At 41.4% G+C, this 23,251-nt stretch overlaps 2 protein-coding genes across 2 annotated transcripts in view; both read right to left on the reverse strand.

Moving 5' to 3' along the window:
• Positions 1 to 2,645: 2,645 nt before the first annotated feature.
• LOC120530142 (cadherin-19-like) lies at positions 2,646 to 21,717 on the reverse strand. The gene is made up of 2 exons (XM_039754345.1): positions 21,469 to 21,717; positions 2,646 to 3,161 (listed from the first exon to the last, which is right to left on the reverse strand). Exons 1-2 carry the CDS (start codon positions 21,590 to 21,592, stop codon positions 2,746 to 2,748), a joined length of 540 nt encoding a protein of 179 aa, XP_039610279.1. The 5' UTR covers positions 21,593 to 21,717; the 3' UTR covers positions 2,646 to 2,745.
• A 932-nt stretch (positions 21,718 to 22,649) lies between these two features.
• The window catches only part of LOC120530070 (cadherin-7-like), a 139,839-nt gene continuing 139,237 nt past the window's right edge, over positions 22,650 to 23,251 (reverse strand). The window contains exon 12 of the mRNA XM_039754217.1: positions 22,650 to 22,681. Within this exon, the coding sequence (XP_039610151.1) occupies positions 22,650 to 22,681 (32 nt within the window). The remainder of the gene's footprint in view (positions 22,682 to 23,251) is intronic.

The following is a 23,251-nucleotide window of genomic DNA, read 5'->3' on the forward strand; positions in this document are numbered from 1 at the left end:
TTTCTCTCTCCTCAGAGGTTTTGTTTCACGGACGTGCTAGCCCCCCCTTGTCTATCAGTGACTAAATGAGTTTCTCTCTCCTCTGAGGTTTTGTTTCACGGACGTGCTCGCCCACCTTGTCTGTCAGCGATTAAGTGAGTTTCTCTCTCCTCTGAGGTTTTATATCGCGGACGTGCTCGCCCACCTTGTCTATCAGCGATTAAGTGAGTTTCTCTCTCCTCAGAGGTTTCGTTTCACGGACGTGTTTGCCCCCCCTTGTCTATCAGCGACTAAATGAGTTTCTCTCTCCTTGGAAGTTTCTTTTTGCGGACGTGCTCACCCACCTTGTCTGTCAGCGATTAAGTGAGTTTCTCTCTCCTCGGAGGTTTTGTATCGCGGACGTGCTCGCCCACCTTGTCTATCAGCGACTAAGTGAGTTTCTCTCTCCTCTGAGGTTTCGTTTAGTGGACATGCTCGCCGTCCTAGTCTATCAGCGACTAAATGAGTTTCTCTCTCCTTGGAAGTTTCATTTTGCAGACGTGCTCGCCCACCTTGTCTGTCAGTGATTAAATGAGTTTCTCTCTCCTCGGAGGTTTTGTATCACGGACGTGCTCGCCCCCCTTGTATATCAGCGATTAAGTGATTTTCTCTCTTCTCTGAGGTTTCATATCGGGGACATGCTCATCCCCCCTTGTCTATCAGCGACTAAGTGAATTTCTTACTCCTCGGAGGTTTCGTTTCGCGGATGTGCTCGCCCCCCTTGTCTATCAGCGATTAAGTGAGTTTCTCTCTTCTCTGAGGTTTCATATCGGGGACGTGCTCACCCCCCCTTGTCTATCAGTGACTAAGTGAATTTCTTACTCCTCGGAGGTTTCGTTTCGCGGATGTGCTCGCCCCCCTTATCTATCAGCGACTAAGTGAGTTTCTCTCTCCTCAGAGGTTTTGTTTTGTTGATGTTTTCGACCCCCCTGGTCTATCAGCGGCTAAGTGAGTATGTCTCTCATTTGTCTTTCTTTGGCAGTTTCATTTTGATGACTGTGTCTCTTTCTTTCAGCTTCATGCTGTAGCCTCGTACTTCTTTCTTCTTCTGACTTGTTAACTTAGGGCTGCCTTCCTGGCTCTTTGATCCTTATGCTGTAGCATCACACTTCCAGACTGGACAGACAGACACACACACTTCCACACATAGATGTTTATATATTAGATAAGTAGATAGGTTATTCATTTATGACTTGATGGTAAAATGACTTGTTAATATGAATCATTCACTAATATAATATTAGTAGGTATGGTTCTCAGATGAGCCACCTTACACCACTCGAAAGTGACATTTTATTAGTAGCTTACATTGTAGGGATGAAGAAACATTTTACTGATGCTTTGTAAGCGTTATGAAGACCTAAAGAAGTGCATGTTAAGGTCTTGTTACATAAGTGTAAATGAGGAATAGATGCATTTTTGTAGTACGTAAAGTGTTACCCATGTGAAAACCTAATATATACCAAGATTATGAAGAAATAACTTAAACTTGAAAAATACCGAACTTATCTTTTAATCAGGACAATCATTTGTGAACAACCTGAATATACACGTATACAGGTGTGAAGTTTGGTTGATTATTTTTGTGATGGTCACCACTAATGCTCACTATTAAAGGAATATGTGAACTTAATACCTACTCATTTATTACCTGTTCTGTATGCTGGTTTCCATGCACATATGACCACTACGTGCATATATATCTCTCACCTATCACTCACTCAGGACTAGGGACTTGAAATTTGGAATGTAGGGTTACCCTTGGCCCTTAGGTGCTCACTAAGATACGGCTTTAAAAATGTTGTGGTCCAAGTGCAAAATTTCTTATAGATTTTAGACCCCGTTTGTATGTCTGTCTGATTTTAACGAGAGAAACGTTTAGATCGGGTTTTTTTCAAAAGTTTGCTTGAACATTCCATTGATTTTGCGACTTTCTCATCGTGCTAAGTATCATAGTTCGCTTGTGGTACCGATTTATTAGCATGAATCCGAGTGAGACTCATTGGGCTGCAGGAAGGGGGCGGGGCCCTCCTCACACAAGCGTCTTCCTCGGGCGTAATCTTAACTCTGCTTAGTTAGCGAACGAGAGAACTACTTAATGGATTTAGATCTTTTTTTTCTATTATTTGCTTGAACATTCCAGTTGATTTTGTGACTTCTCTCATTGCGCTAAGTATCATAGTTCACTTGCAGGAGTGATATATTCACGCTCATCCGAGACAGAGGCTGCGGGCGGAGGGGACGGGAAAGAGTGACGTCAGGAGTAGAGAGCTGGGCGGGGTCCTCCTCACTGTCTTGTTTTACTAATACGTGGGCAAAGCCACGGGGAATGGCTAGTAGATACATACTTCATATGTGTAAGATAATATACAGGAATGTTTCAACCTGTTCCCCATCATGTTCAACACATGTACCATATGTCGCACATAAATTGTCCACAAAAATTATATATATATGTATATACATAGCAGTACCGATAGTGTTAACATAATTTTGACTCACCATTTATATACATGTTATATAAAACATATATATATATATATATATATATATATATATATATATATATACTGTATATATATATATATATATATATATATAGTATATAATTATATTTGACCCTAAATTGGTATATTTTGCTTTCATATCCCAGAACAGTGGTTTTTTTTTTTCTTTTTTCTTATTCTCCCAATTATTTTTCTAATTAACTGATGACACAGCTCTGTGTTATTCTTTGTTTTTATCAGAGAAAGATGTCAAAGATTCCAAAGAACTTAAGGATCCAGCTATGGAATTTTCTCCTTCAAAAGCATAGATATGTAAACAGTCATATGGCGGCACACAGGGATCAGTGTCTGCCTCATAAAGTCTATCCAAAATAAATTCCCTGAAAACATCATCATCTGGTCCAATGTTCAGCGACTGCCGTATAGACATCCGAATTTTGGCCTTCTTTTCTTTTAGTGAGTTACGTTCTCTTCTTGCGGTATGAGACCTTAAAGTAACCACATCAAAAGCGTTTGTGTCCTCTTCCCCACCTCCTTCATCGTCATATCGTCCCACATTCTCGGTGACGTCTTCCCATTTCTTGGACCTGACCATCTTCTTATGTAGTTTTAAAGCCATTAAAAGAAAGACTGTGACTGCAATACAAAATTTGAAGGTTTAAAAAGAATTAATTGTATACTTGTAGACAATTCAGAGGATTTTTGTCATGTTTTATAGAAGAACATTTTTTAACTAACATGTTGAAATATTTTTATCTGTGGAAAATTTGCATTTGACATTTATAGAAATACCAATATTGGTATAAGGGAATATCAAACTTATAATATAACACCATTCTTAAAGTCCTTTAGGATTGTGTAGGCCAGAGCCCATGCTGGTAGCACTGGGCACAAGGCAGGAATCTGCCCTCAATATGGTAACGATCAACTTCAGGGCACATAGACGTACGTGGATGTACACACACACAGTGTGACAAATTTAGAATTGTCAGTTCACTGAGATATTTTGGGATGTATGAGAAAAACCCATAGAAACACTAGAAAAAAATGCAAATTCAATACAATGACCGAGTGTTTGAGATTTGAACAAAGGATGGTGGGTGCAGGCTGACTTTGAAACACCTTGGATATCACACTAATCATACAAAATTATCCAATGAATTCATATGATGAATTGAGTTTGAAGTTTCAACTATGCCACTGGAAAACTAACATTAATCTCTCCTCTTTTCAAGCTACTAATCTGGATCATGAGCAGCCTGGGCATATCCTGATGCATTTCCAGTTCATCACAAGGTGTGCACCAAGCCATCTTCATATACTTTTGGAGGAACCTCAAATTCCTACATGAACACAGAATGAAGCAAAATGTCCATATAGAAAACACTCTAACTCTTTCCCATGTTCTTTCTCTCAGGGGTGGGGGTCGACTTGTTCTCAATTGTACTTTTTGTAAAAATTGATTGATTTGTATGGAATGATTACAATCTAATAAAAAAAAAAAAGAAAACACTCTAACAAAGAATACAATATTGGCCTCAAGCACTGTGACATGGCTGGCCACTGCTTTGTCAGTCACTCATTATTAAAATATACAGTAAATAAACATAACCACCTACTCAAACATTTATAACATGTGTCAAAGTCACTGTGCCTCGCTACTGAAAAGTGATAGCATTGAGAGGAGGCCTCCATCACTTTTGTGGTGGAAAATTAGGGATTTTGATGGTCAAGCTCATAGGGCACTGCTGTTTGTTTCTCGACACCTCTGTATATTTATTTGTTGATTCATCCAATCACAAGTGAATGTGTATCTTAATTGATTGGGAGAATGTATCAGGTTCTAGGCTTGCTATGATTAACATAATTACCGTATATACTTACGTATAAGTCGGGTCTTGACACCCGAAAAATCGGTCATAAAATCAGACCCCAACTTATATGGCAGTTCAAAAATGCAACACTTAATGTTTTTTTACATCTTCTTGCCTCCAGTCTTGCATCAGTTTCTCAAACTTATTATTCCATCCAATCAAGTAGTGCCACCAGTATTTTCTGACTCTTTTAGGCTCTCTCATAAAGCTGCGTGATTCTGCTCACCAGTCAGTCATTTATTCATTTACTTCGTTGATGTTTCTGAGGTTTCCTCAACTGAAATCACTGAGTGGAGAGTCAGGTTCAATATTATTCACTCTTCCATTCTTCTATTTTCTACATCTATTCATCCTGACTGGCATCTCAGGGCAGCTGGAGCTTCTCCAAGCAAGCATTGGGCATAAGGCAGGAACACATCAAGCATCACCAGTCTTTCTAACCAGCATTTCTTGGATTGTTGGAAGAAATCACAGCAGCAATGAAAAACTGACACATACATCCATCCGTCCTTTATCCTACCCGCAATATCCTAACTACAGGGTCACGGGGTCTGCTGGAGTCAATCCCAGCCAACACAGGGTGCAAGGTAGGGTACACACATACACACACACCAAGCACACACACACGGGACAATTTAGGATCGCCAATGCACCTAACCTGCATGTCTTTGGACTGTGGGAGGAAACCGGAGCACCTGGAGGAAACCCACACAGACACAGGGAGAACATGCAAACCCCACGCAGGGAGGAATCGGAAAGCAAACCCAGGTCTCCTTACTGCAAGGCAGCACTGCGCCACCGTGCCACCCGACGCAGACATGAGAAAAAAAAAAAAACTTGAAGAATAATTATTAAAATGAACAAGAAAACATAAAATATGCAAGTTAAATTCCTGGCCCAAAAAAGTCACCATTTTGAATCTAAATAAGCAACTACTTAAGGCGCTAATGAGTGTATAATTATTGCAGCAATTAATATTGTGACGTGTAAGGCAAACACTTTCTAAACTTGTCTGAGGGAATGGGAGGGCTGGAAGGAGAGGTTTCTACTTGTCAAGTGTGTGTGCACACCTCCTAGGAGGGGAGTGACAGGGCTAGGGCTTAAGATGGGGCAGAAGTGCAGGGTGTGGAGAGCAGCAGTGAGGACCTTAAAGAGGAATTGACTTCAAAATACTACTAATGGTTTATAAAGCATTAAATAATCTCGTCCCGTCCTTTATTTTGGAATTCCTGTCCCCCTACACTCCTTACATCTTCAAATGGTGGTCTGCTTATAATTCCAAGAGTCAAGCTTAAAAAAAGTGGTGAGGTGGCCTAAAATCTTGAATACTTTACAAATAGAAATATGTCAGGCTAATACTGTGGAATATTTTATAAAATGGCTAAAACCCCATTATTTCAATATGGCTTGTTCGTAGCTACATTTCAGTTGTATTCCTGATAGGCTATATGGGTATAGTATTATCATATTTTTCTGGAAATTGCAATCTGTACTAATCTCTACTATTCTCTGCTGTCTTTTCCAGTTCTTCTGTGGAGGCAATCTGCACCACCACCACTTACCTGATCAAGGCACCTTGCAGCCCCCCATTTTCAAAAAATGAAGGTGGGTATCTCATTTGTCCAGGAGACCAACTTCATCACAATCCTATCGTGTGAAGTGTGAAAACAAAGAGGGCTGGTTTAGGAACATTTACGATTGGTAGAATGCTCATTGTGGGTGGGATGGTCTTTTGGCCTTGGAACCCCTGCAGATTTTGTTTGTTTTTTTTCCAGCCTAACTGTTTTTGTTTTTTGTTATTGTTTGTGTTTTTTCTGTGCTCCTGTCCGTTTGACCTTACCTTGTTTTATTTTGTTACTTACTTTATTCTTTAATATTATTGCTTAAACTTAATTGTAACTTTCTCTGTGACATCTTGTAAAGAAAGCACTTTGAGCTACATTATTGTATAATAGTGTGCTATAGAAATAAATGTATTAAACCGCAACATTTATTTCTATAGCACATTTTCATACAAGTGATGTCACTCAAAGTGCTTTACAGGATGAAGAAAGAAAAAAAGACAAAACAAAGTACATATAAAACTAGGCAATGCTAAATAACATAGATTAAAAGTAAGGTCCGATGGCCAGGGAGAACAGAAAAAACAAACAAAAAAAAACTCCAGACGGCTGGAGAAAAAAACAAAATCTGCAGGGGTTCCAAGGCTACAAGACCACCCAGCCCCCTCTAGGCATTCTACTTAACATAAATGATCTCAATCAGTCCTCGTGGTTTTCAGGCTTCACATGGAAGAATTTGATAATAATAGTCCTGTGAAATGTTCCACCGGTAAACCAAGAAAATAATCCACACACACATCATGGCTTTATAGATCATCACACCATTCAAGCACAAGGCCTTGACTGATGCTCAGGTATGCAAATTTGAGTTCAACCTCAAATATTTTTTGCTACCTGAAATTCATATTTACATGTCTGACCAGGGGCGGCATGGTGGCAGCATGGAGTTTGCATGTTCTTCCCATGTCTGTGTTGATTTCCTCCCAAAGACCGTTCAAATATTTTTTAGGTGCATTGGCAATCCTAAATTGTCCTTAGTGTGTGTGTGTGTGTGTGCCCTGTAGTGGGCTGGCACCCTGCCCTGGGATTTATTCCCTGCATTGCGCCCTGTGTTGGCTGGAATTGGCTCCAGCAGACCCCCGTGGCCCTGTAGTGAGGATATAGCAGGTTGGATAATGGATGGATGAATGTCTGACCAGCATGCAAGACCTGGCCAGTCTCTGGTGTGCCAGATTAGACATTACTTCACTAAGTCCCCATAATGAATTACTGAAAGTTCAAGTAAATTAAATTACTAGAGCCATATCTTAGAACACCGATGGCCCCCAATGACCCCCACCAAGTTAAGCAGGTTTCATATTTAGAAGGGTAACTGGAATGAACAAAGATGTGTGACCTTTTGGATTAATAGGGGAACTGTAAATGCCAAGAGATGAATGTGTACATCTAATTCTCTTTCCTCCTCAAAATGAAGGCATGAAATTTTTTTCTGTTAATTCTGTGTCATTTTTCCAAAATGATTTTTGGACATCTTACAGAAAATCTGTCGTGCCAAGTGCTCATTCCAAGACAGAAAATTACTCTTGCAAAAGAAAATCAAGTAACATATGTCTTCCATCTTCATCAGTAATTCATGTAAGAGAAAAAAAATTGACACTCGACGGATTATAACAGGGTTAACAACAGTTTAGTTGATAAGTTTTTGGACAAAATTGTTGACACAGACTCGGTCTTAGTTAATTTAAGGGGTTGAAGCCAAGCTTGAAACAACATGGAAAGGATGTTCAGTTCAACAGAGAGCAGTACAGGGTACTTTGGGTAGTAAGCATCTTAGATCTGAAATGTGGGATTTCACATTTTATATTAATTTAATCAATAGACAACAGAAAACTATTTTATATATAAGAGCTTATGTACAGTTAAATATAAAGCTAATCAGGTGTGACCACATCTTAAATCTGCCTACAATTCTGTGATTAACAGCAGCAGTTCTCTTCTTCAAGCTCATACTTTTTATTTGTGTTTTGGGGGGATTATTCCAGGCTTGGACAAGGTACGCAATAACCCGGCGGGACAAGATGGGATAACAAAGCTAATCATCTCTTTTCTCTTGCCTAGTTCAGATAAACTGCCCATGGAGGGCAACTCAGCCATGCCCCATATTCAGGAAAGCCATGTCCCTTAAGGTTGGGATGGTATAAAGCTGAGGGATCATGGAGGATGGCGGCTCAGTTAACGGAACTTTGTCCTGCATGCATAAGCTTCCTCAAACAGACCTGCTTGAGAAAGCTAATTGAAAAGCCATCAAGGCTAAAAAAGTAGTTATTATGCTCATTTTTTTCTGTTTTTTTAGACAATTGCACTAAACAGGGTGGCACCTAGGGATGGGTATCGTTTAGGTTTTATCCGATACTGGTGCCAAAACGGTACTTTTGAAATGGTGCCGGTGCTTAAACGGTGCTCGAACCGGTGCTTAAAAAATAAAGAACACAAACTTCGTCCAAAAACCTCTTGCGTTTTTATTTTTCCCAGTAATTTTTTTTAAACAAAATTATAACAAACCTAGCCCTTTCTGTCAATAAAACATAACTTCTTTGGTTGGAACCAGTGCTTAAACAATTGAAAACACAAACTTTGTCATGAAACCTGTGATGTTTAGCAGTTTTTTTGCAAGAAGATAATCATATTAGCCTTTTCTGGAGCTATACGGCATCGCTCTTGGCTGATGGCATGCCCAGCACAAGAGAAAACTCTTTCAGAAGGCGTTGATGACGCTGGGACACATAAATAAAACATATAAACCAGTTCCCAGAATAAACAGAAAATACATTTGAATTTTCATTAATTTTTTTCTTCCAGATAAAAAATAAAAACATATAGCTCACCTTTTATTCAAATATAGTTTACTTATAATATTTAGAGAAGACTTACAAAGCTAAGCAGCTATGAACATATTAACCTTTACAGTATTATACAGTCTATTTTTTTTTATGTAAGAGTAATACAACATTTTTCACCTGAATGATGGTGACTCCACCGTTGAAAATGGATGGAGATCTTTGACTATAAATTTTGTCACTGCCCTATGAATTTCGTCCACTTTTTCTTTCGTTATTTTAGCCTTTTTGGCCAGGGTAAAGGGAGTATCTGCCATCAAACAGGAAGACAGCCGCATGTAACTACGACGGTGTTTGCTATTTCACCTTACATGCATTAATGTAATAACGTGGTTAGCCGACTCAACGTAAATTGCACGAACAACATTAAGCTACTCAACCAGAGAAGAACGGGTGCTGCTGCCATCATCATCATCAGTTATCATTTCTGCTACACTGGCAGGGCTAGGGGCGGACTCTCCTCCTCGGGTTCTTGGATGTTGCTAACTCCGAGAACAGGCACCACACCCGCAGTAGATGTGCTCGGTGTGATGTCTTGCTGCAAGTTATCAAATGCGGTGCATTTTTCGGCTTTTAAAAAAACGCCATGCGACGCCATGTGTTTCATTAGATTTGAGGTGTTACCTCCTTTGCACATTATTACCTTTAAGCATTTGTTGCAGGCTGCTGAGTTTATATCTTTTGCTGTGAAGTACAGCCACACTCTCGACTGCGCTTCGGCATTTTAGCTCTGCTCTAAAAAAAAACCCGTACATACCTGGGCCCGCCTACTATCCTTGGAAAGGAAGTGATTGGCTAGATTTCTCAGGGAAAAAAGCACCGAAATGAAGCACCGAATTGTGCGCTGCTTTTCGGTCTGGTTACTACCGTTCATGTCAGCACCGGTTCCACAATGGCACCGGACACCGGTACCCATCCCTAGTGGCACCCCAAATTTTCTTTGGTTCTCCTGGTCCATACTTACCGCCTCCACAGTATGTACATATACTGAATGTTTGTGCTTTGTTTCATCCGCTAGTTCAGCCTCAGCCATAGAGAAAACATATTTCTGTACAGCATTCTAATGAAACACAGCCTGTGAATGCCAAATGTCGATTCAGCTGCTGCCACACTGCATAAAGCACTCATCACACGTTATTTTGTGTCTTTAAAGACTGTTCACTCATCTTTTGTCCTGTCCAGACTGCCTATATAACATGTCCCCAACTGGTAAAGGAGCATCCTACGCTGTTGAGTGGCATGCTGATGAGTATCCATTTGTGCAACTCCCCACTTCTGGTACCACTTGTCACGTCTGGGCTGCTGAGTTACACAAAAGACAGGCAGGAGAGGACTGAGCAAGCAGAACTTTTATCTTGGAACTTGCAGGAACTGCACTCATACTTAATTCAGTACTATAGCCTTAGGTCAAATGCATGCTAAAGAGGAGAAGAATAGGAGAGCACAATACATTTGACAAACAAGAGGAGACCGTTCAGGCCATCAAGCCCACTTGCTTAGCTAATAGCTAAACTGTCCCAATATCTCATCCAGATACCTCTTAAAGGTTGTCATTTTTCTGCTTGAACTTCATGTCTCAGTTGTTTGTTCAAGAGTCCCACAATTCTTTTTGTAAAGAAGAGCTTCCAGGCTTTAGTTTTTAATGCCAGGTCAGGTCAGATTGGGAAGTATGCACTGGTACAGCGCGTTGATGCACCCGCCACACAGCGAAACAGCTCGGGATCCTGGTTGGCAACTGCCCGGGCATACTTGTGGTCCAGTCTCACACTCCGGAAATGGCCATCCATCTACCGTAGCCAGGTATTACATGGACGTCCTCTTGGTCTGGTGCAACTGCTTGGGTCCTCAACAATGAGGAGCCTATGAGACAGATTACCATTTGGGAAACGCACCACATGGCCATAGTGCCGTAACTAACACTCCCTCACAATGCAGGTACTGTGCCTCGTTCGGGACTCTGTGAGCAACCGCTCATTCAACACAAAGTCGCCCAAAGATTCTCCAAAGAGACACAGTACTTAAGGAGTCCAGTCTTCGTCCAGGTCACTGGATAGCGTCCATGTCTTGCAACAATATAGCAAAGCAGGAAGCACCAGGGGCCTCATGTATAAACGGTGCGTACGCACAGAAATGTTGCGTAAGAACTTTTCCACGTTCAAATCGCGATGTATAAAACCTACACTTGGCGTAAAGCCACGCACTTTTCCACGGTACCTCATGTCTTGTCGTACGCAAGTTCTCCGCTTGGTTTTGCAAACTGGCGGCACCCAGCGTCAAAGCAATGGTACTGTTATTGTGTGATTACTCATTATTTTCATGACGCGGCTTTATAAATACACAGAAACTAACCGCATATTGTTTATTAATGTAATGCATCTGATTGTAATTAACTTGTAACAATATAATGGTCCAGGGAACAGCCATAGTATTCCAAATACCATAACTGCTTTAGCGTTGTTACTCTAACTTCTTCTTCTTCTTCTTCTTCTTCTTTCAGCTCCTCCCGTTAGGAGTTGCCACAGCGGATCATCTTTTTCCATATTACTCTCACTGCACGACTCGGAGTATTTATATCACTGTATCTGAGTGTGAATCACAGCAGCAGCTGATCGGAAAGAGAATTATCGGTATACGGCATGAAGCACACGCTGTCTCTGCCATGGCAAAACGTTTTAAAGGCTTTCCTGTACGGACCTCGCGGTTCAAAACAGTTTCATCCCAAGAACTTTAAATGCAGCCAATCAAGTGCTCCTTGTAGAACTGTTTGTACTTATAAGTACAATCACCACTGTAAACTTGCAGTACAGTTATAATATCGCACAACCTGAGCCACTTTATAAAGCGCGTATTTACATATGATGACGATATCATTTTTAAGGTGAAATGCAGCAAAATATGTTTATTAAATTATACAGATAAAACTTTATCTTAATTTAAATAATCTATATTCTTCACTGGGAGTGTCTTTAAGGATAGAATAATTAAACATGTACTACGAAGATATTTCAATGTTCTTTAAACGTTTTGAAGAATCGGCGCTAAGCTTACAGATGGCTTAACGTCTATTACAGAGCTGATTGTATGGCGATCGGTTACTTGGGGAAAGAAAAGCACTGACTGCAGTGACGGCTACGCCAATATAAACTGCTCAAAAAAATTAAAGGAACACTTTGAAAACACATCAGATCTCAATGAGAAAAAGAAATCCTCCTGGATATCTATGCTGATATAGACTGGGTAATGTGTTAGGAACGAAAGGATGCCACATGTTTGATGGAAATGAAAATGATCAACCTACAGAGCCCTGAATTCAAAGACCCCAAAAATCAGAGTGAAAAAGTATGTGGCAGGCTAGCCCGTTTTGCCAAAATTTAATTGCAGCAACTCAAAATTGTACGCAGCACTTTGTATGGCCCCTGTGTTCTTGTATACATGCCTGACAACATCGGTGCATGCTTCTAATGAGATGACAGATGGTGTTGTGGGGGATCTCCTCCCAGATCTGGACCACGGCATCACTGAGCTCCTGGACAGTCTGAGGTGCAACCTGGTGGCATTGGATGGACCAAAACATAATGTCCCAGAGGTGTTCTATTGGATTTAGGTCAGGAAAGTGTGGTGGCCAGTCAATGGTATCAATTCCTTCATCCTCCAGGAACTGCCTGCATACTCTCACCACATGAGGCCAGGAATTGTCGTGCACCAGGAGCCACTGTACCAGCATAGGGTCTGACAATGGGTCCAAGGATTTCATCCTGATACCTAATGGCAGCCAAGGGTGCCTTTGTCAAGCCTGTAGCGGTCTGTGTGACCCTCCATGGATATGCCTCCCCAGACAATCATTAACCCACCACCAAACTGCTCATGCTGAATGATGTTACAGGCAGCATAATGTTCTCCATGGCTTCTCCAGACCCTTTCACTTCTGTCACGTGCTCAGGGTGAACCTGCTCTCATCTGTAAAAGCACAGGGCACCAGTGGTGCATCTGCCAATTCTGGTATTCTATGGCGAATGCCAATCGAGCTGCATGCTGCTGGGCAGTAGGTTCAGGGCCCATTAGAGGACATGGGGCCCTTGGGTCATGAAGTCTTTCTGGTTGTTTGGTCAGAGACATTCACACCAGTGGCCTGCTGAAGGTCATTTTGTAGGGCTCTGGCAGTGCTCATCCTGTTCCTCCTTGCCCAAAGGAGCAGATACTGGTCCTGCTGATGGGTTATGGACCTTCTATGGCCCTCTCCAGCTCTCCTAGAGTAACTGCTTGTCTCCTAGAATCTCCTCCATGCCCTTGAGACTGTGCAGGGAGACACAGCAAACCTTCTGGCAATGACACGTATTGATGTGCCATCCTGGAGAAGTTGGACTACCTGTGCAACCTCTGTAGGGTCCAGGTATCACCTCATGCTACCAGTAGTGACACTGACTGTAGCCAAATGCAAAACTAGTGAAGAAACAGTCAGAAAAGATGAGGAGGGAAAATGTCAGTGGCCTCCACCTGTTAAACCATTCCTGTTTTGGGGTCATCTCATTGTTGCCCCTCTAGTGCATCTGTTGTTAATGTCATTAACACCACAGCAGCTGAAACTGATTAACAACCCCCTCTGCTACTTAACTGACCAGATTAATATCCCATAAGTTTCATTGACTTTATGCTATACTCTGATTAAAAAGTGTTCCTTTAATTCTTTTGAGCAGTATATATTGAATATAAAACAGAAAGATAAAATAACAACACAGCTAAAAACGCAGCGACAAATTTCGGCAAAAGTTAAATGCTTGTGTCATGAGCACGAGGCGGCTATGCAGTGTCTGCAACATACGTGGCCATCCACCATGCATAAGATACTTTACTGACATTGGCGGGCGAAGGAGCCACCGATTCTTCCTCTACCCAGTGCCACCACAAGCTTAGAGCTGCCCCTGAGTACTGCTGCAATAAATTATTTCATCGAAGTGAAACACATGTTTAATAACGTACTTTAACTCCTATCATCATGAAAATGACATCACGTATACATCTCAGTATTTTAGTTATTCAGAGAGCTGTAATATCACGAATGTAATGGACTCTGTGTCCAGTTGGAGGAAGAGAGCCGGTTTAAGAAACAAGTAGTGATTCACACACATAGAGCACATAGAAGATCAAATACAAAACAAAGCATTTAACGTGCTACTTTAATTACGATGTGATTTTAGAAACTGGTTAATTAAACAATTTTAAGATGAATTTTATGATGTTCTACTTTAATGACAAAATAAACTACGTGATTAAAGTGGAAATGTCGAGATTGAAGTGGACATTTCGTGCTTTTTCCTCACCGTGTGGCTTTTTTCTCTGTACCCTAATAAACTTTCATATGACACTCAGACGGTGGGCTTACAACTCGGCTTTCCACGGCGACTTTGATATGTGACTTCTTTTTTATTTCCGGCACTGTGCGATTTTGTGACTGTGAGCTTTCAAGTTTCTCCAACACGCTATGTCACTCAATCAACTTCCTTTTGTTGATTATACCACAGTTTATTTGAACAAATAGTATGTTTTTCATTTGCCTCCACTTGGTATTCGCTGAAATTCTTATATTTTCCCCGTGCTTTTCCCATTGTCTTTTCACAGAAGGCTGCGCTTAAGGGCGATTTATATTGATTTGCATATTCAAATAGGCGTAATTCTGGGAGGATTTGGGGCGTTACATAATGCGTGTGCACGAGCGTTAGTTTTCACGCTGATCGGGATTTATGTAGCGGAAGAACGTGGAAGTTGGAGTACGCACAGATTCCTGCATCTGGATTTTTCTGTGCGTAAGCACATTTCGGCTTTTGTGCTTACGCCATGTTATAGTGCGAGTTCTACACACGGCGTTATACATGAGGCCCCAGGACTCTAAACACTTGGACCTTTGTCCTTTTGCAAAGATATGAGGATCGCCACACACCCCTTTCCAGGGACCTCATAACCCCCATGGTCTCCCAATCCATCTACTGACTTCATTGGTAGAGTCACCAGAGACATGAATTTCACTGTCGAGACAATTAAACTTCTCAACGCGGTCGACACTTTGTCTACAGACAGACACACAGATGATGGTTGCGCCCAAGAGGTCATTAAGGGCCTGGATCTTGGTTTTTATCCTTAATTTCCAATGATGTACTCAAGTACATGATTCACCCGTAAGCTGAAGGAATGTTGCACGATCTGCCTTTGAAGATTTTAAATCCCTGGATTAGATCCCTGTGCAGTCTCCTCTGCTTGAGACTAAGCAAGTTTAATTCTCTGAGTCTGCTCAGAAGGTCATGTCCCTCCATTCTGGGATGCACTTGGTTGCTCTCCTCTGCACAACTTCAATTGCTGCTTTGTCTTTGTTCTACCGTGGTGATCAGAACTGCACACAATACTCCAGATGTGGTCTTACAAGTGCATTATATACTTGGAGCATAATATTCCTTGATTTAAATTCAACAGTTTTTATGATATTACCTAACATTTTTTTTGCCTTTCTAAACGCTTCTGTGCATTGCTTAATTGATTAAAATGTTGCATCAACATAAACCCCTACATCCTTCTCAGAAGTCGCTTCCAGTAACTCAGTGTCTCCCATCTTGTATTTATAACTGATGTTCCATTTGCCCACGTGTAGCACTTTGCACTCTTCTGCAACATCCCTGCTGTCTCTATTACAACTTCAATTCTTCATTTTAAAGGAAGCCGTAGTTGTCTTCTTCTAGAGGAGCCGACTGTAGAAAGAAAGGAGCAGCAGGGGCTGGTAAAGGGTACAGAGTCAGCCAGAGATGAGAACGAGACAAAAGGTGGGTGAACTGGCTTTAAAGACTTGTAGTAACGTGCAATGAGTGATTTATGTGGTATGGCAGCAGCTGAACCAACAATTGTCATTCTAAGGCTGTGTTTCTTTTGAATTAGAATGCTGTATAGAAGAGTGTATCCCCTGTGGATGAAACTACACCTAAGTGGTCAAATAGGAACATAGGACCTCCTAAGTGCCTCCATATTCATTGGTGCTAACTCTGTAGGCAAGCATCAAGGATTTAAACTTATAGGAAGCCAATGTGGAGACCTGAAAAGAGATGTGACATGTGTCTTCCTCAACTGGTTGAACACAGGATGTGCCATTGCATTTTGAATCACCTGCAGCAGCTTGGTGACACATGCCAGTGCTCCTGCCAGCAGAGTTCAGACCAAAGCCTTGACCAGGAGTTATGCTGCATACTCAGTCAGATACGGTCTGATCCTCAGGATATTGTATTGAGTGAATCTGCAAGAGCAAAACATTATAGAAACATGGTCCCTAAAGGACAGATGGTCATCAATCACCACCCCATGGTTGCGTGCCAACTTGAAGAGTGTTAGCAATAATGAGCCAAGCTGAACAAAGAAGGATTTTAAGCTAAATGGATGGGTGGGAATAACAAGAAGGTCCCTGGAACACTTTGTGTAACATAACATGGCCTTAAGCAGCCATACTATTCATCTACTCTTGGGTAATGCTCCAGTTGATAGCCGAGAACAATCACACATAAGACTAACACAGAATCAATAATTAATCCAATACATACTGTATGTCAGAAATGGTGGTGAGTAATCTGGAGCATCTCAGGGAACTATCATGTCTCCCTTCTTGTTTACCCTCCACACAACAACTTCCAGCACTATACCATCTACAGAGATTTTCAGATGACTCCTCCATCATAGGCTGCATTAATAAGGATATTCTGGAGGACTTTATCTTGTGGTGCAGGGACAACAACCTGCAACTTAATATAAGCAAGATGGTGGTGGACTTCTGGAGTGCCTGTCACCATTCGGGGGTAGGATGTGGAAGTGGTGCAGAGCTACAAGTACCTGGGGGGTAGGGGGTACACATGAACAGTAAACTGGACTGGTCTGACAACATGGTGGTGCTGGACAAGAAGGGCGAGAGCAGACTAGACTTGCTAAGGAGACTCGGGGCCTTTTGATGTGTGCAGCAACCTGCTGGAAATGTTCTACCAGTCCATAGAAGGCAGTGTGGTGTTCTACACTTTGGTCTCCTAGGGAAGAAGCCTGAGCTCAAAACAAGCACAATGTCTAAACAAACTTATTAGATAAGGCTGCTTCAATGCTGCAAACGCTGGACACATGTGGAAAAGAGGGCAATGGCAAAATTAGATGCCGTCATAAAAAATCCCCTCCATCACCTCCAGGGGTTTAATATGTCACTGTACTCTTTACGAAAAATATTTTATAAATCTGTTACTTCTCACATGTATAGCTAACACAATGCCATATTTAGCACATAGGGACTCATCATTTAGAACTGCTAGGCAAGCATTAGAAGACAAGAAAGGGACAACTATGAAAATGGGCATTGTACTATTTCTGTGTGACAGAGTCAGCATGACATTAGATCTTCTTTTCCTTGTTTGGAATGGCATGATTACCTAAGTGGGGGAGTGCACATGAAGAAAGAGTATAAAACCTTGGAACATTGCCCGATACACTTTTGAAGCCGACAGACAGATGGGAGATAACGTCATCCGATCCTGAAACTCCTTCCAATGCAGTGACGAAAATGGCAGACTGTATACATCGAGCTCCCACTTCTGTGAAAAGTCTTGTCATGGCTTCATCTGTTATCACATGTAAATCGTTATTAAAGAAAGCTAAGTTATTTCTCCTATGTGATTTCTTACCGCCGTATCACTAAGGGAGGGGTGTCGGTTTTTAATATCACATCTATATAGTTTCGGGTTATATAACACCCCGCAATTACAAAAGAACTTATTCCAACGAGGGAGCTAGCACCCCAAGCTGGATAGAAGGAGGCGCTATCTTGAAGCACTTTTAGCCAAAGGCTCGTTCCACCACAGTGTGCTAAGAAGCCCCTCTAGAGGGGTCTTTTGTGCCCACTGCCATTAGGCAAGTTAATGTTTCCACCTGATGTACTTGTCAAGTTTATTTTTATTAATTTATTTATTTATCAATTGATTGGTTGATTGATTCTGTCCCATAAGTCTGTATCCTTGATTTTATTTTTCTGCTGCTATAGGCATCTGAATTTCCCCTTGGGATTAATGCAGTTTATCTATTCTAATAACCCAGCCACAGGGGATGCACAAACCAGTGTGTTTCTTCATGCCGGTCCCAAGCTTGGATAAATGGGGAGGGTTATGTCAGGAAGAGCATCCGGTGTAAAATTGTGCCAAATCAATATGCGGATAACAATACAAATTTTCATACTGGATCGGCTGAGCCCCGGGTTAACAACGACCACCAGTACTGTTAGCCAACAGGGTGCTGGTGGAAATTGGACTACTGTTGGCTGAAGAGGAAAAAGAAGAAAGAGAAGAAGAGGGAGAGACGTGTCCAAAGGCAGAAGGAGAGGAGGAAAGAAAAGAGAGTGGAACTGAGGGTAAGAACTTTGAATGTTGGCAGTATGACTGGTAAGGGGAGAGAGGTAGCAGATATGATGGAGAGAAGGAAGGTTGATATATTGTGTGTGCAAGAGGCTAAATGGAAGGGGAGTAAGGCCAGGTGGATTTGAGATGAATTCAAATTGTTCTATCATGGTGTGGATGGGAGGAGAAATGGGGTAGGGGTTATTCTGAAGGAACAGTATGTCAAAAGTGTTTTGGAGGTGAGGTGGCAGAGTAATGATAATGAAGCTGGAAACTGAAGGTGTGATGAATAATGTTGTTAGTACATATGCACCACAAGTTGGGTGTGCAATGGGCGAGAAAGAAGACTTTTGGAGTGAGTTGGATGAAGTGCTGAACAGTGTACCCAAGGGACAGAAAGTGGTGATTGGAGTGGATTTCAATGGGCATGTTGGTGAATAGAACAGTGGAGATGATGAAGTGATGGGTAGATATGGTGTCAAAGAGAGGAATGAAGAAGGTCAGAGGATAGTGGATTTTGCCAAAAGGATGGACATGGGTGTGCTGAATACATATTTTAAGAAAAGGGAGGAACATAGGGTTATGTACAAGAGTGGAGGAAGATGCACACAGGTAGGTTACATCCTATGCAGAAGAGTCAATCTGAAGCAGTTTGAAGACTGCAAAGTGGTGGCAGGGGAAAGTATAGTTAAGCAGCATAGGATGGTGCTCTGTAGGATAACGTTGGAGATCAAGAAGAGGAAGAGAGTGAGGGTAGAGCCAATAATCAAATGGTGGAAGTTGAAAAAGGAAGACTGCAAGGTTGATTTTGGGGAGGAGGTGAGACAGGCACTGGGTGGTAGTGAAGAGTCACCAGACAGCTGGGAAACTACAGCAGATACAGTAAGGGTGACAGCAAGAAGGCTGCTTGGAGTGACATCTGGAAAGAGGAAGGAGGAAAAGGTGTATGATGAGTTGTATGAGAGGTTTGACACTAAGGAGGGAGAAAAGGACTGGCGTGCTACAGAGAAGGACCAAGATGGGAAAGATGTGCAGAAGGTTAGGGTGATAAAGGATAAAGATGGAAACATACTCACAAGTGAGGAGAGTGTGTTGAGCAGATGGAACTACTTTGAGAGGGTGATAAATGAAGAGAATGAGAGAGAGAAGAGGTTGGATGATATGGAGATATTGAATCAGGAAGTGCAGCGGATTAGCAAGAAGTAAGGACAGCTATGAAGAGGATGAAGAATGGAAAAGCCGTTGGTCCAGATGACATATCTATGGAAGCATGGAGGTGTTTAGGAGAGATGGCAGTGGAGTTTTTAACCAGATTGTTTAATGGAATCTTGGAAAGTGAGAGGATGCCTGAGGAGTAGAGAAGAAGTGTACTGGTGCCGATATTTAAGAATAAAGGGGATGTGCAGGACTGCAGTAACTACAGGGGGATAAAATTGATAAGCCACAGCATGAAGTTATGGAAAAGAGTAGTGGAAGCTAGGTTAAGAAGTGAGGTGATGATTAGTGAGCAGCAGTATGGTTTCATGCCATGAAAGAGCACCAAAGATGCAATGTTGCATTTCGTCTTTGTGGACCTGGAGAAAGCATATGACAGGGTGCCTCAAGATGAGTTGTAGTACTGTATGAGGAAGTCGGGAGTGGCAGAGAAGTGCGTAAAAGTTGTACAGGATATGTACGAGGGAAGTGTGACCGTGGTGAGGTCTGTGGTAGGAGTGATGGATACATTCAAGGCGGAGGTAGGATTACATCAGGGATCAGCTCTGAGCCCTTTCTTATTTGCAATGGTGATGGACAGGTTGACAGACGAAATTAGACAGGAGTCCCCGTGGACTGTGATGTTTGCTGATGACATTGTGATCTGTAGTGATAATAGGGAGCAGGTTGAGGAAACCCTGGAGAGGTGGAGATATGCTCTAGAGAGGAGAGGAATGAAGGTCAGTAGGAACAAAACAGAATACATGCGTGTAAATGAGAGGGAGGTCAGTGGAATGGTGAGGCTGAGGGAGTAGAGTTGACAAAGGATGAGTTTAAATACTTGGGATCAACAGTACAGAGTAATGGGGATTGTGGAAGAGAGGTGAAGAAGAGAGTGAAGGCAGGGTGGAGTGGGTGGAGAAGAGTGTCAGGAGTAGTTTGTGATAGACGGATATCAGCAAGAGTGAAACGGAAGGTCTACAGGACGGTAGTGAGACCAGCTATGTTATATGGGTTGGAGACGGTGGCATTGACCAGAAAGCAGGAGACAGAGCTGGATGTAGCAAAGTTAAAGATGCTAAGATTTTCATTGGCTGTGAAAAGGATGGACAGGATTAGAAATGAGGACATTAGAGGGTCAGCTCAGGTTGGACGGTTGGGAGACAAAGTCAGAGAGGTGACATTGAGTTGGTTTGGACATGTGTAGAGGAGAGATTCTGAGTATATTGGGAGAAGGTTACTAAGGATAGAGCAGCCAGGGAAAAGGAAAAGAGGAAGGCCTAAGAAAAGGTTTATGGATGTGGTGAGAGAAGACATGTAGGTGATGGATGTAACAGAGCAAGATGCAGAGGACAGAAAGATATTAAAGAGGATGATCCACTGTGGCAACCCTTAACGGGAGCAGCGGAAAGAAGAAGAAGAAGATCTAATCTATTCTAACATCCTTCATATGCAGTATTTGGGACATGTAACTAAAACGGCCATTGCTACAACCACACAATAAAAAGATTTGAACCCAGGATGCTGAGTCAGTCCTGACCACGGCTCCACCTAGTGGTAACCATGAAATATATCACATGAATTGACTGAAAGGTATTACTTTTTTATATTCATTTTCATCTCAAGAGCACCTTTTGTTTTGAATGTATACACTTTATTCCATTTTTTTCAACGAATTAAAAACTGATGACAAGTTGCTCCCAAAGCAAAACACGCCTTTTAAATCTTTAAAATAAAACACACATAATTGAAATTTATCTTTCTCTTGTCTTAATTTCACTTTTATTTAAAAACACTGCGGCTAACAAAAAACAAAAACCTTGAAGTCCCCAGATTGTATGTTCTGCTGTCGCATATTAAGTTGAACATTTGACACCTGCTAAATTGGATGCGGCTCATTTTATTATATTAGGGGAGGTTTATTTCTTCTCTTCTCTTGTGGTTAAGTGTTGCTATTTCACAAAGGAAAAAAAAAATGAGGATACTAATTAAAATCAGTACAAAGAGACTGGAATCTTACTTACCCAGCAGTAAAATGAAGCACGTGAGCAGCACAATAAAGGCGGCAGGACTGAGACCGACGGAGAGAGCAAAGGCCTCGACGCCACTGGATTTGCAAATTCCATCTGGATAGCAGTCGCACACCATGATGGTGAGTGTGTTTGTGCTGCTTAGTGCCGGCTCGCCGCTGTCTTTAATGAGAATGGGTAGATAGAAGTACACCTGGTCCTGTCTGCTAAAGCCGCTTCTTCTGGTGAGGATTCCGGGCAGTATTATCTGAAAAGTCAAGGGAATGATTTCAGGGCGAAAGGTATTTACATAAAATGAAAACAAGTAATAATAAAAATCCTGCTGATTAGCACACTCAGGTCAGGGATTAAGGGGGTAGTTTATAAAGACAAATATTGCATTACTATAAATAGTTGAAGATATGAAACATTAATAAAATAAATCTGTTTTAAATATTACTGCACACAATCCACTTAGGGTTATGGGAGCATTCAGTATACTAGTATACAGTAGGGTCCGGCAGGAGTGAAAAACCAAAAATGAGATCTCCGCATCCTTTGGGCTTCCCAACAATGAGATCAGAAAGAAATAAAATGGAGACATTGTCTCAGGAGAAAAATCTGAGACAATAGACAAAGTACCCCCGTATTCTTGAGTTTCAGTGGAGATCTCAGCAAAGTCATACAATGGGCTCAGATCTAACAAGTAGCATCTTGACATTATTAATTTTTTTTTGCAATTTGAAGGTTTTTGCATTGTGTGCTCAGTACTATCTGGTGAAATGTATGGGCAGTAGCAATAAAACACTTTACTATGATTACAAAGCTGTAGTACTTGTTTCAAAATAATACTCTTAGTTGATCTAATTTATATTGCTGCTCTCCAGTTAGATCATAGTCATTCTGGAACAAAAGGGTGGCATAGTGGTTACGACTTTGGAGTTTAAATCCTGAGGTTGTGGATTCAAATCCCACTGCTGTCAGCACTGTGTGACCAGGAGCAAGTCACTTTGACTGCCTGTGCTCCAACTGGAAAACAAAAGAATTGTAACCAATCGTATCTCAACATGTTGTAAGATACCATGGATAAAGGCATCAGTCCAATAATAGGTTAAAAAGGTGAAGTCTTGAAGGAGCTCTCACAAAATATACCATCAAACCAACTTCTCAATTTTGTCTTTTCCCTCGGTTGTATCTCATGTCACCTTTTTGTCTGAAGCTATGAATCCTATGGGAGAAACATCTGGGACAAATGTGATTCTTAAATGAAACATAAATGAGAATCGCTGGGAAGTTTCATGAGCCATCAAAGATCAACCTTTGAGCAGTAAACTTTTCCAATGGGGTGGTCCAAAAAAAAAGCAACTAATATATTCAAGTTTTCCACAGGGCTCATATTAGTTTTCATCATATTTATAAGCAACACACAAAATTTTAGGGTGGATCAAAAAAAAATAACAGATTCAAGTTCTCCACTGGGGTCATTTTAGTCTTCATCATATTTATAACAAACACACAAACGTTAATGAAAATAAACAATATTTAGTGGTCACTCCATTTGGAAGTTTTTATCTTGTCTGGACTGAACAGCAGGCAACTGTTCCATATTTTCAGGTCTTAACCATTAGCACCATCTTTGATAAGGTTGGAAAATGAATCCAATGGTTTGCGACACATCGAAAAAAAAAATGTTATTGTCCTCTTTCAATATGTCATTCTAGTTTTCGATGAGACTTATTCCTCTTTCAGCTGCATCCTTCACTACCATCATGTGTGCTGACAGTTCATAAGATTCATG

Source organism: Polypterus senegalus, chromosome 5, assembly GCF_016835505.1.
Source record: "Polypterus senegalus isolate Bchr_013 chromosome 5, ASM1683550v1, whole genome shotgun sequence".
Classification (NCBI taxonomy): domain Eukaryota; kingdom Metazoa; phylum Chordata; class Cladistia; order Polypteriformes; family Polypteridae; genus Polypterus; species Polypterus senegalus.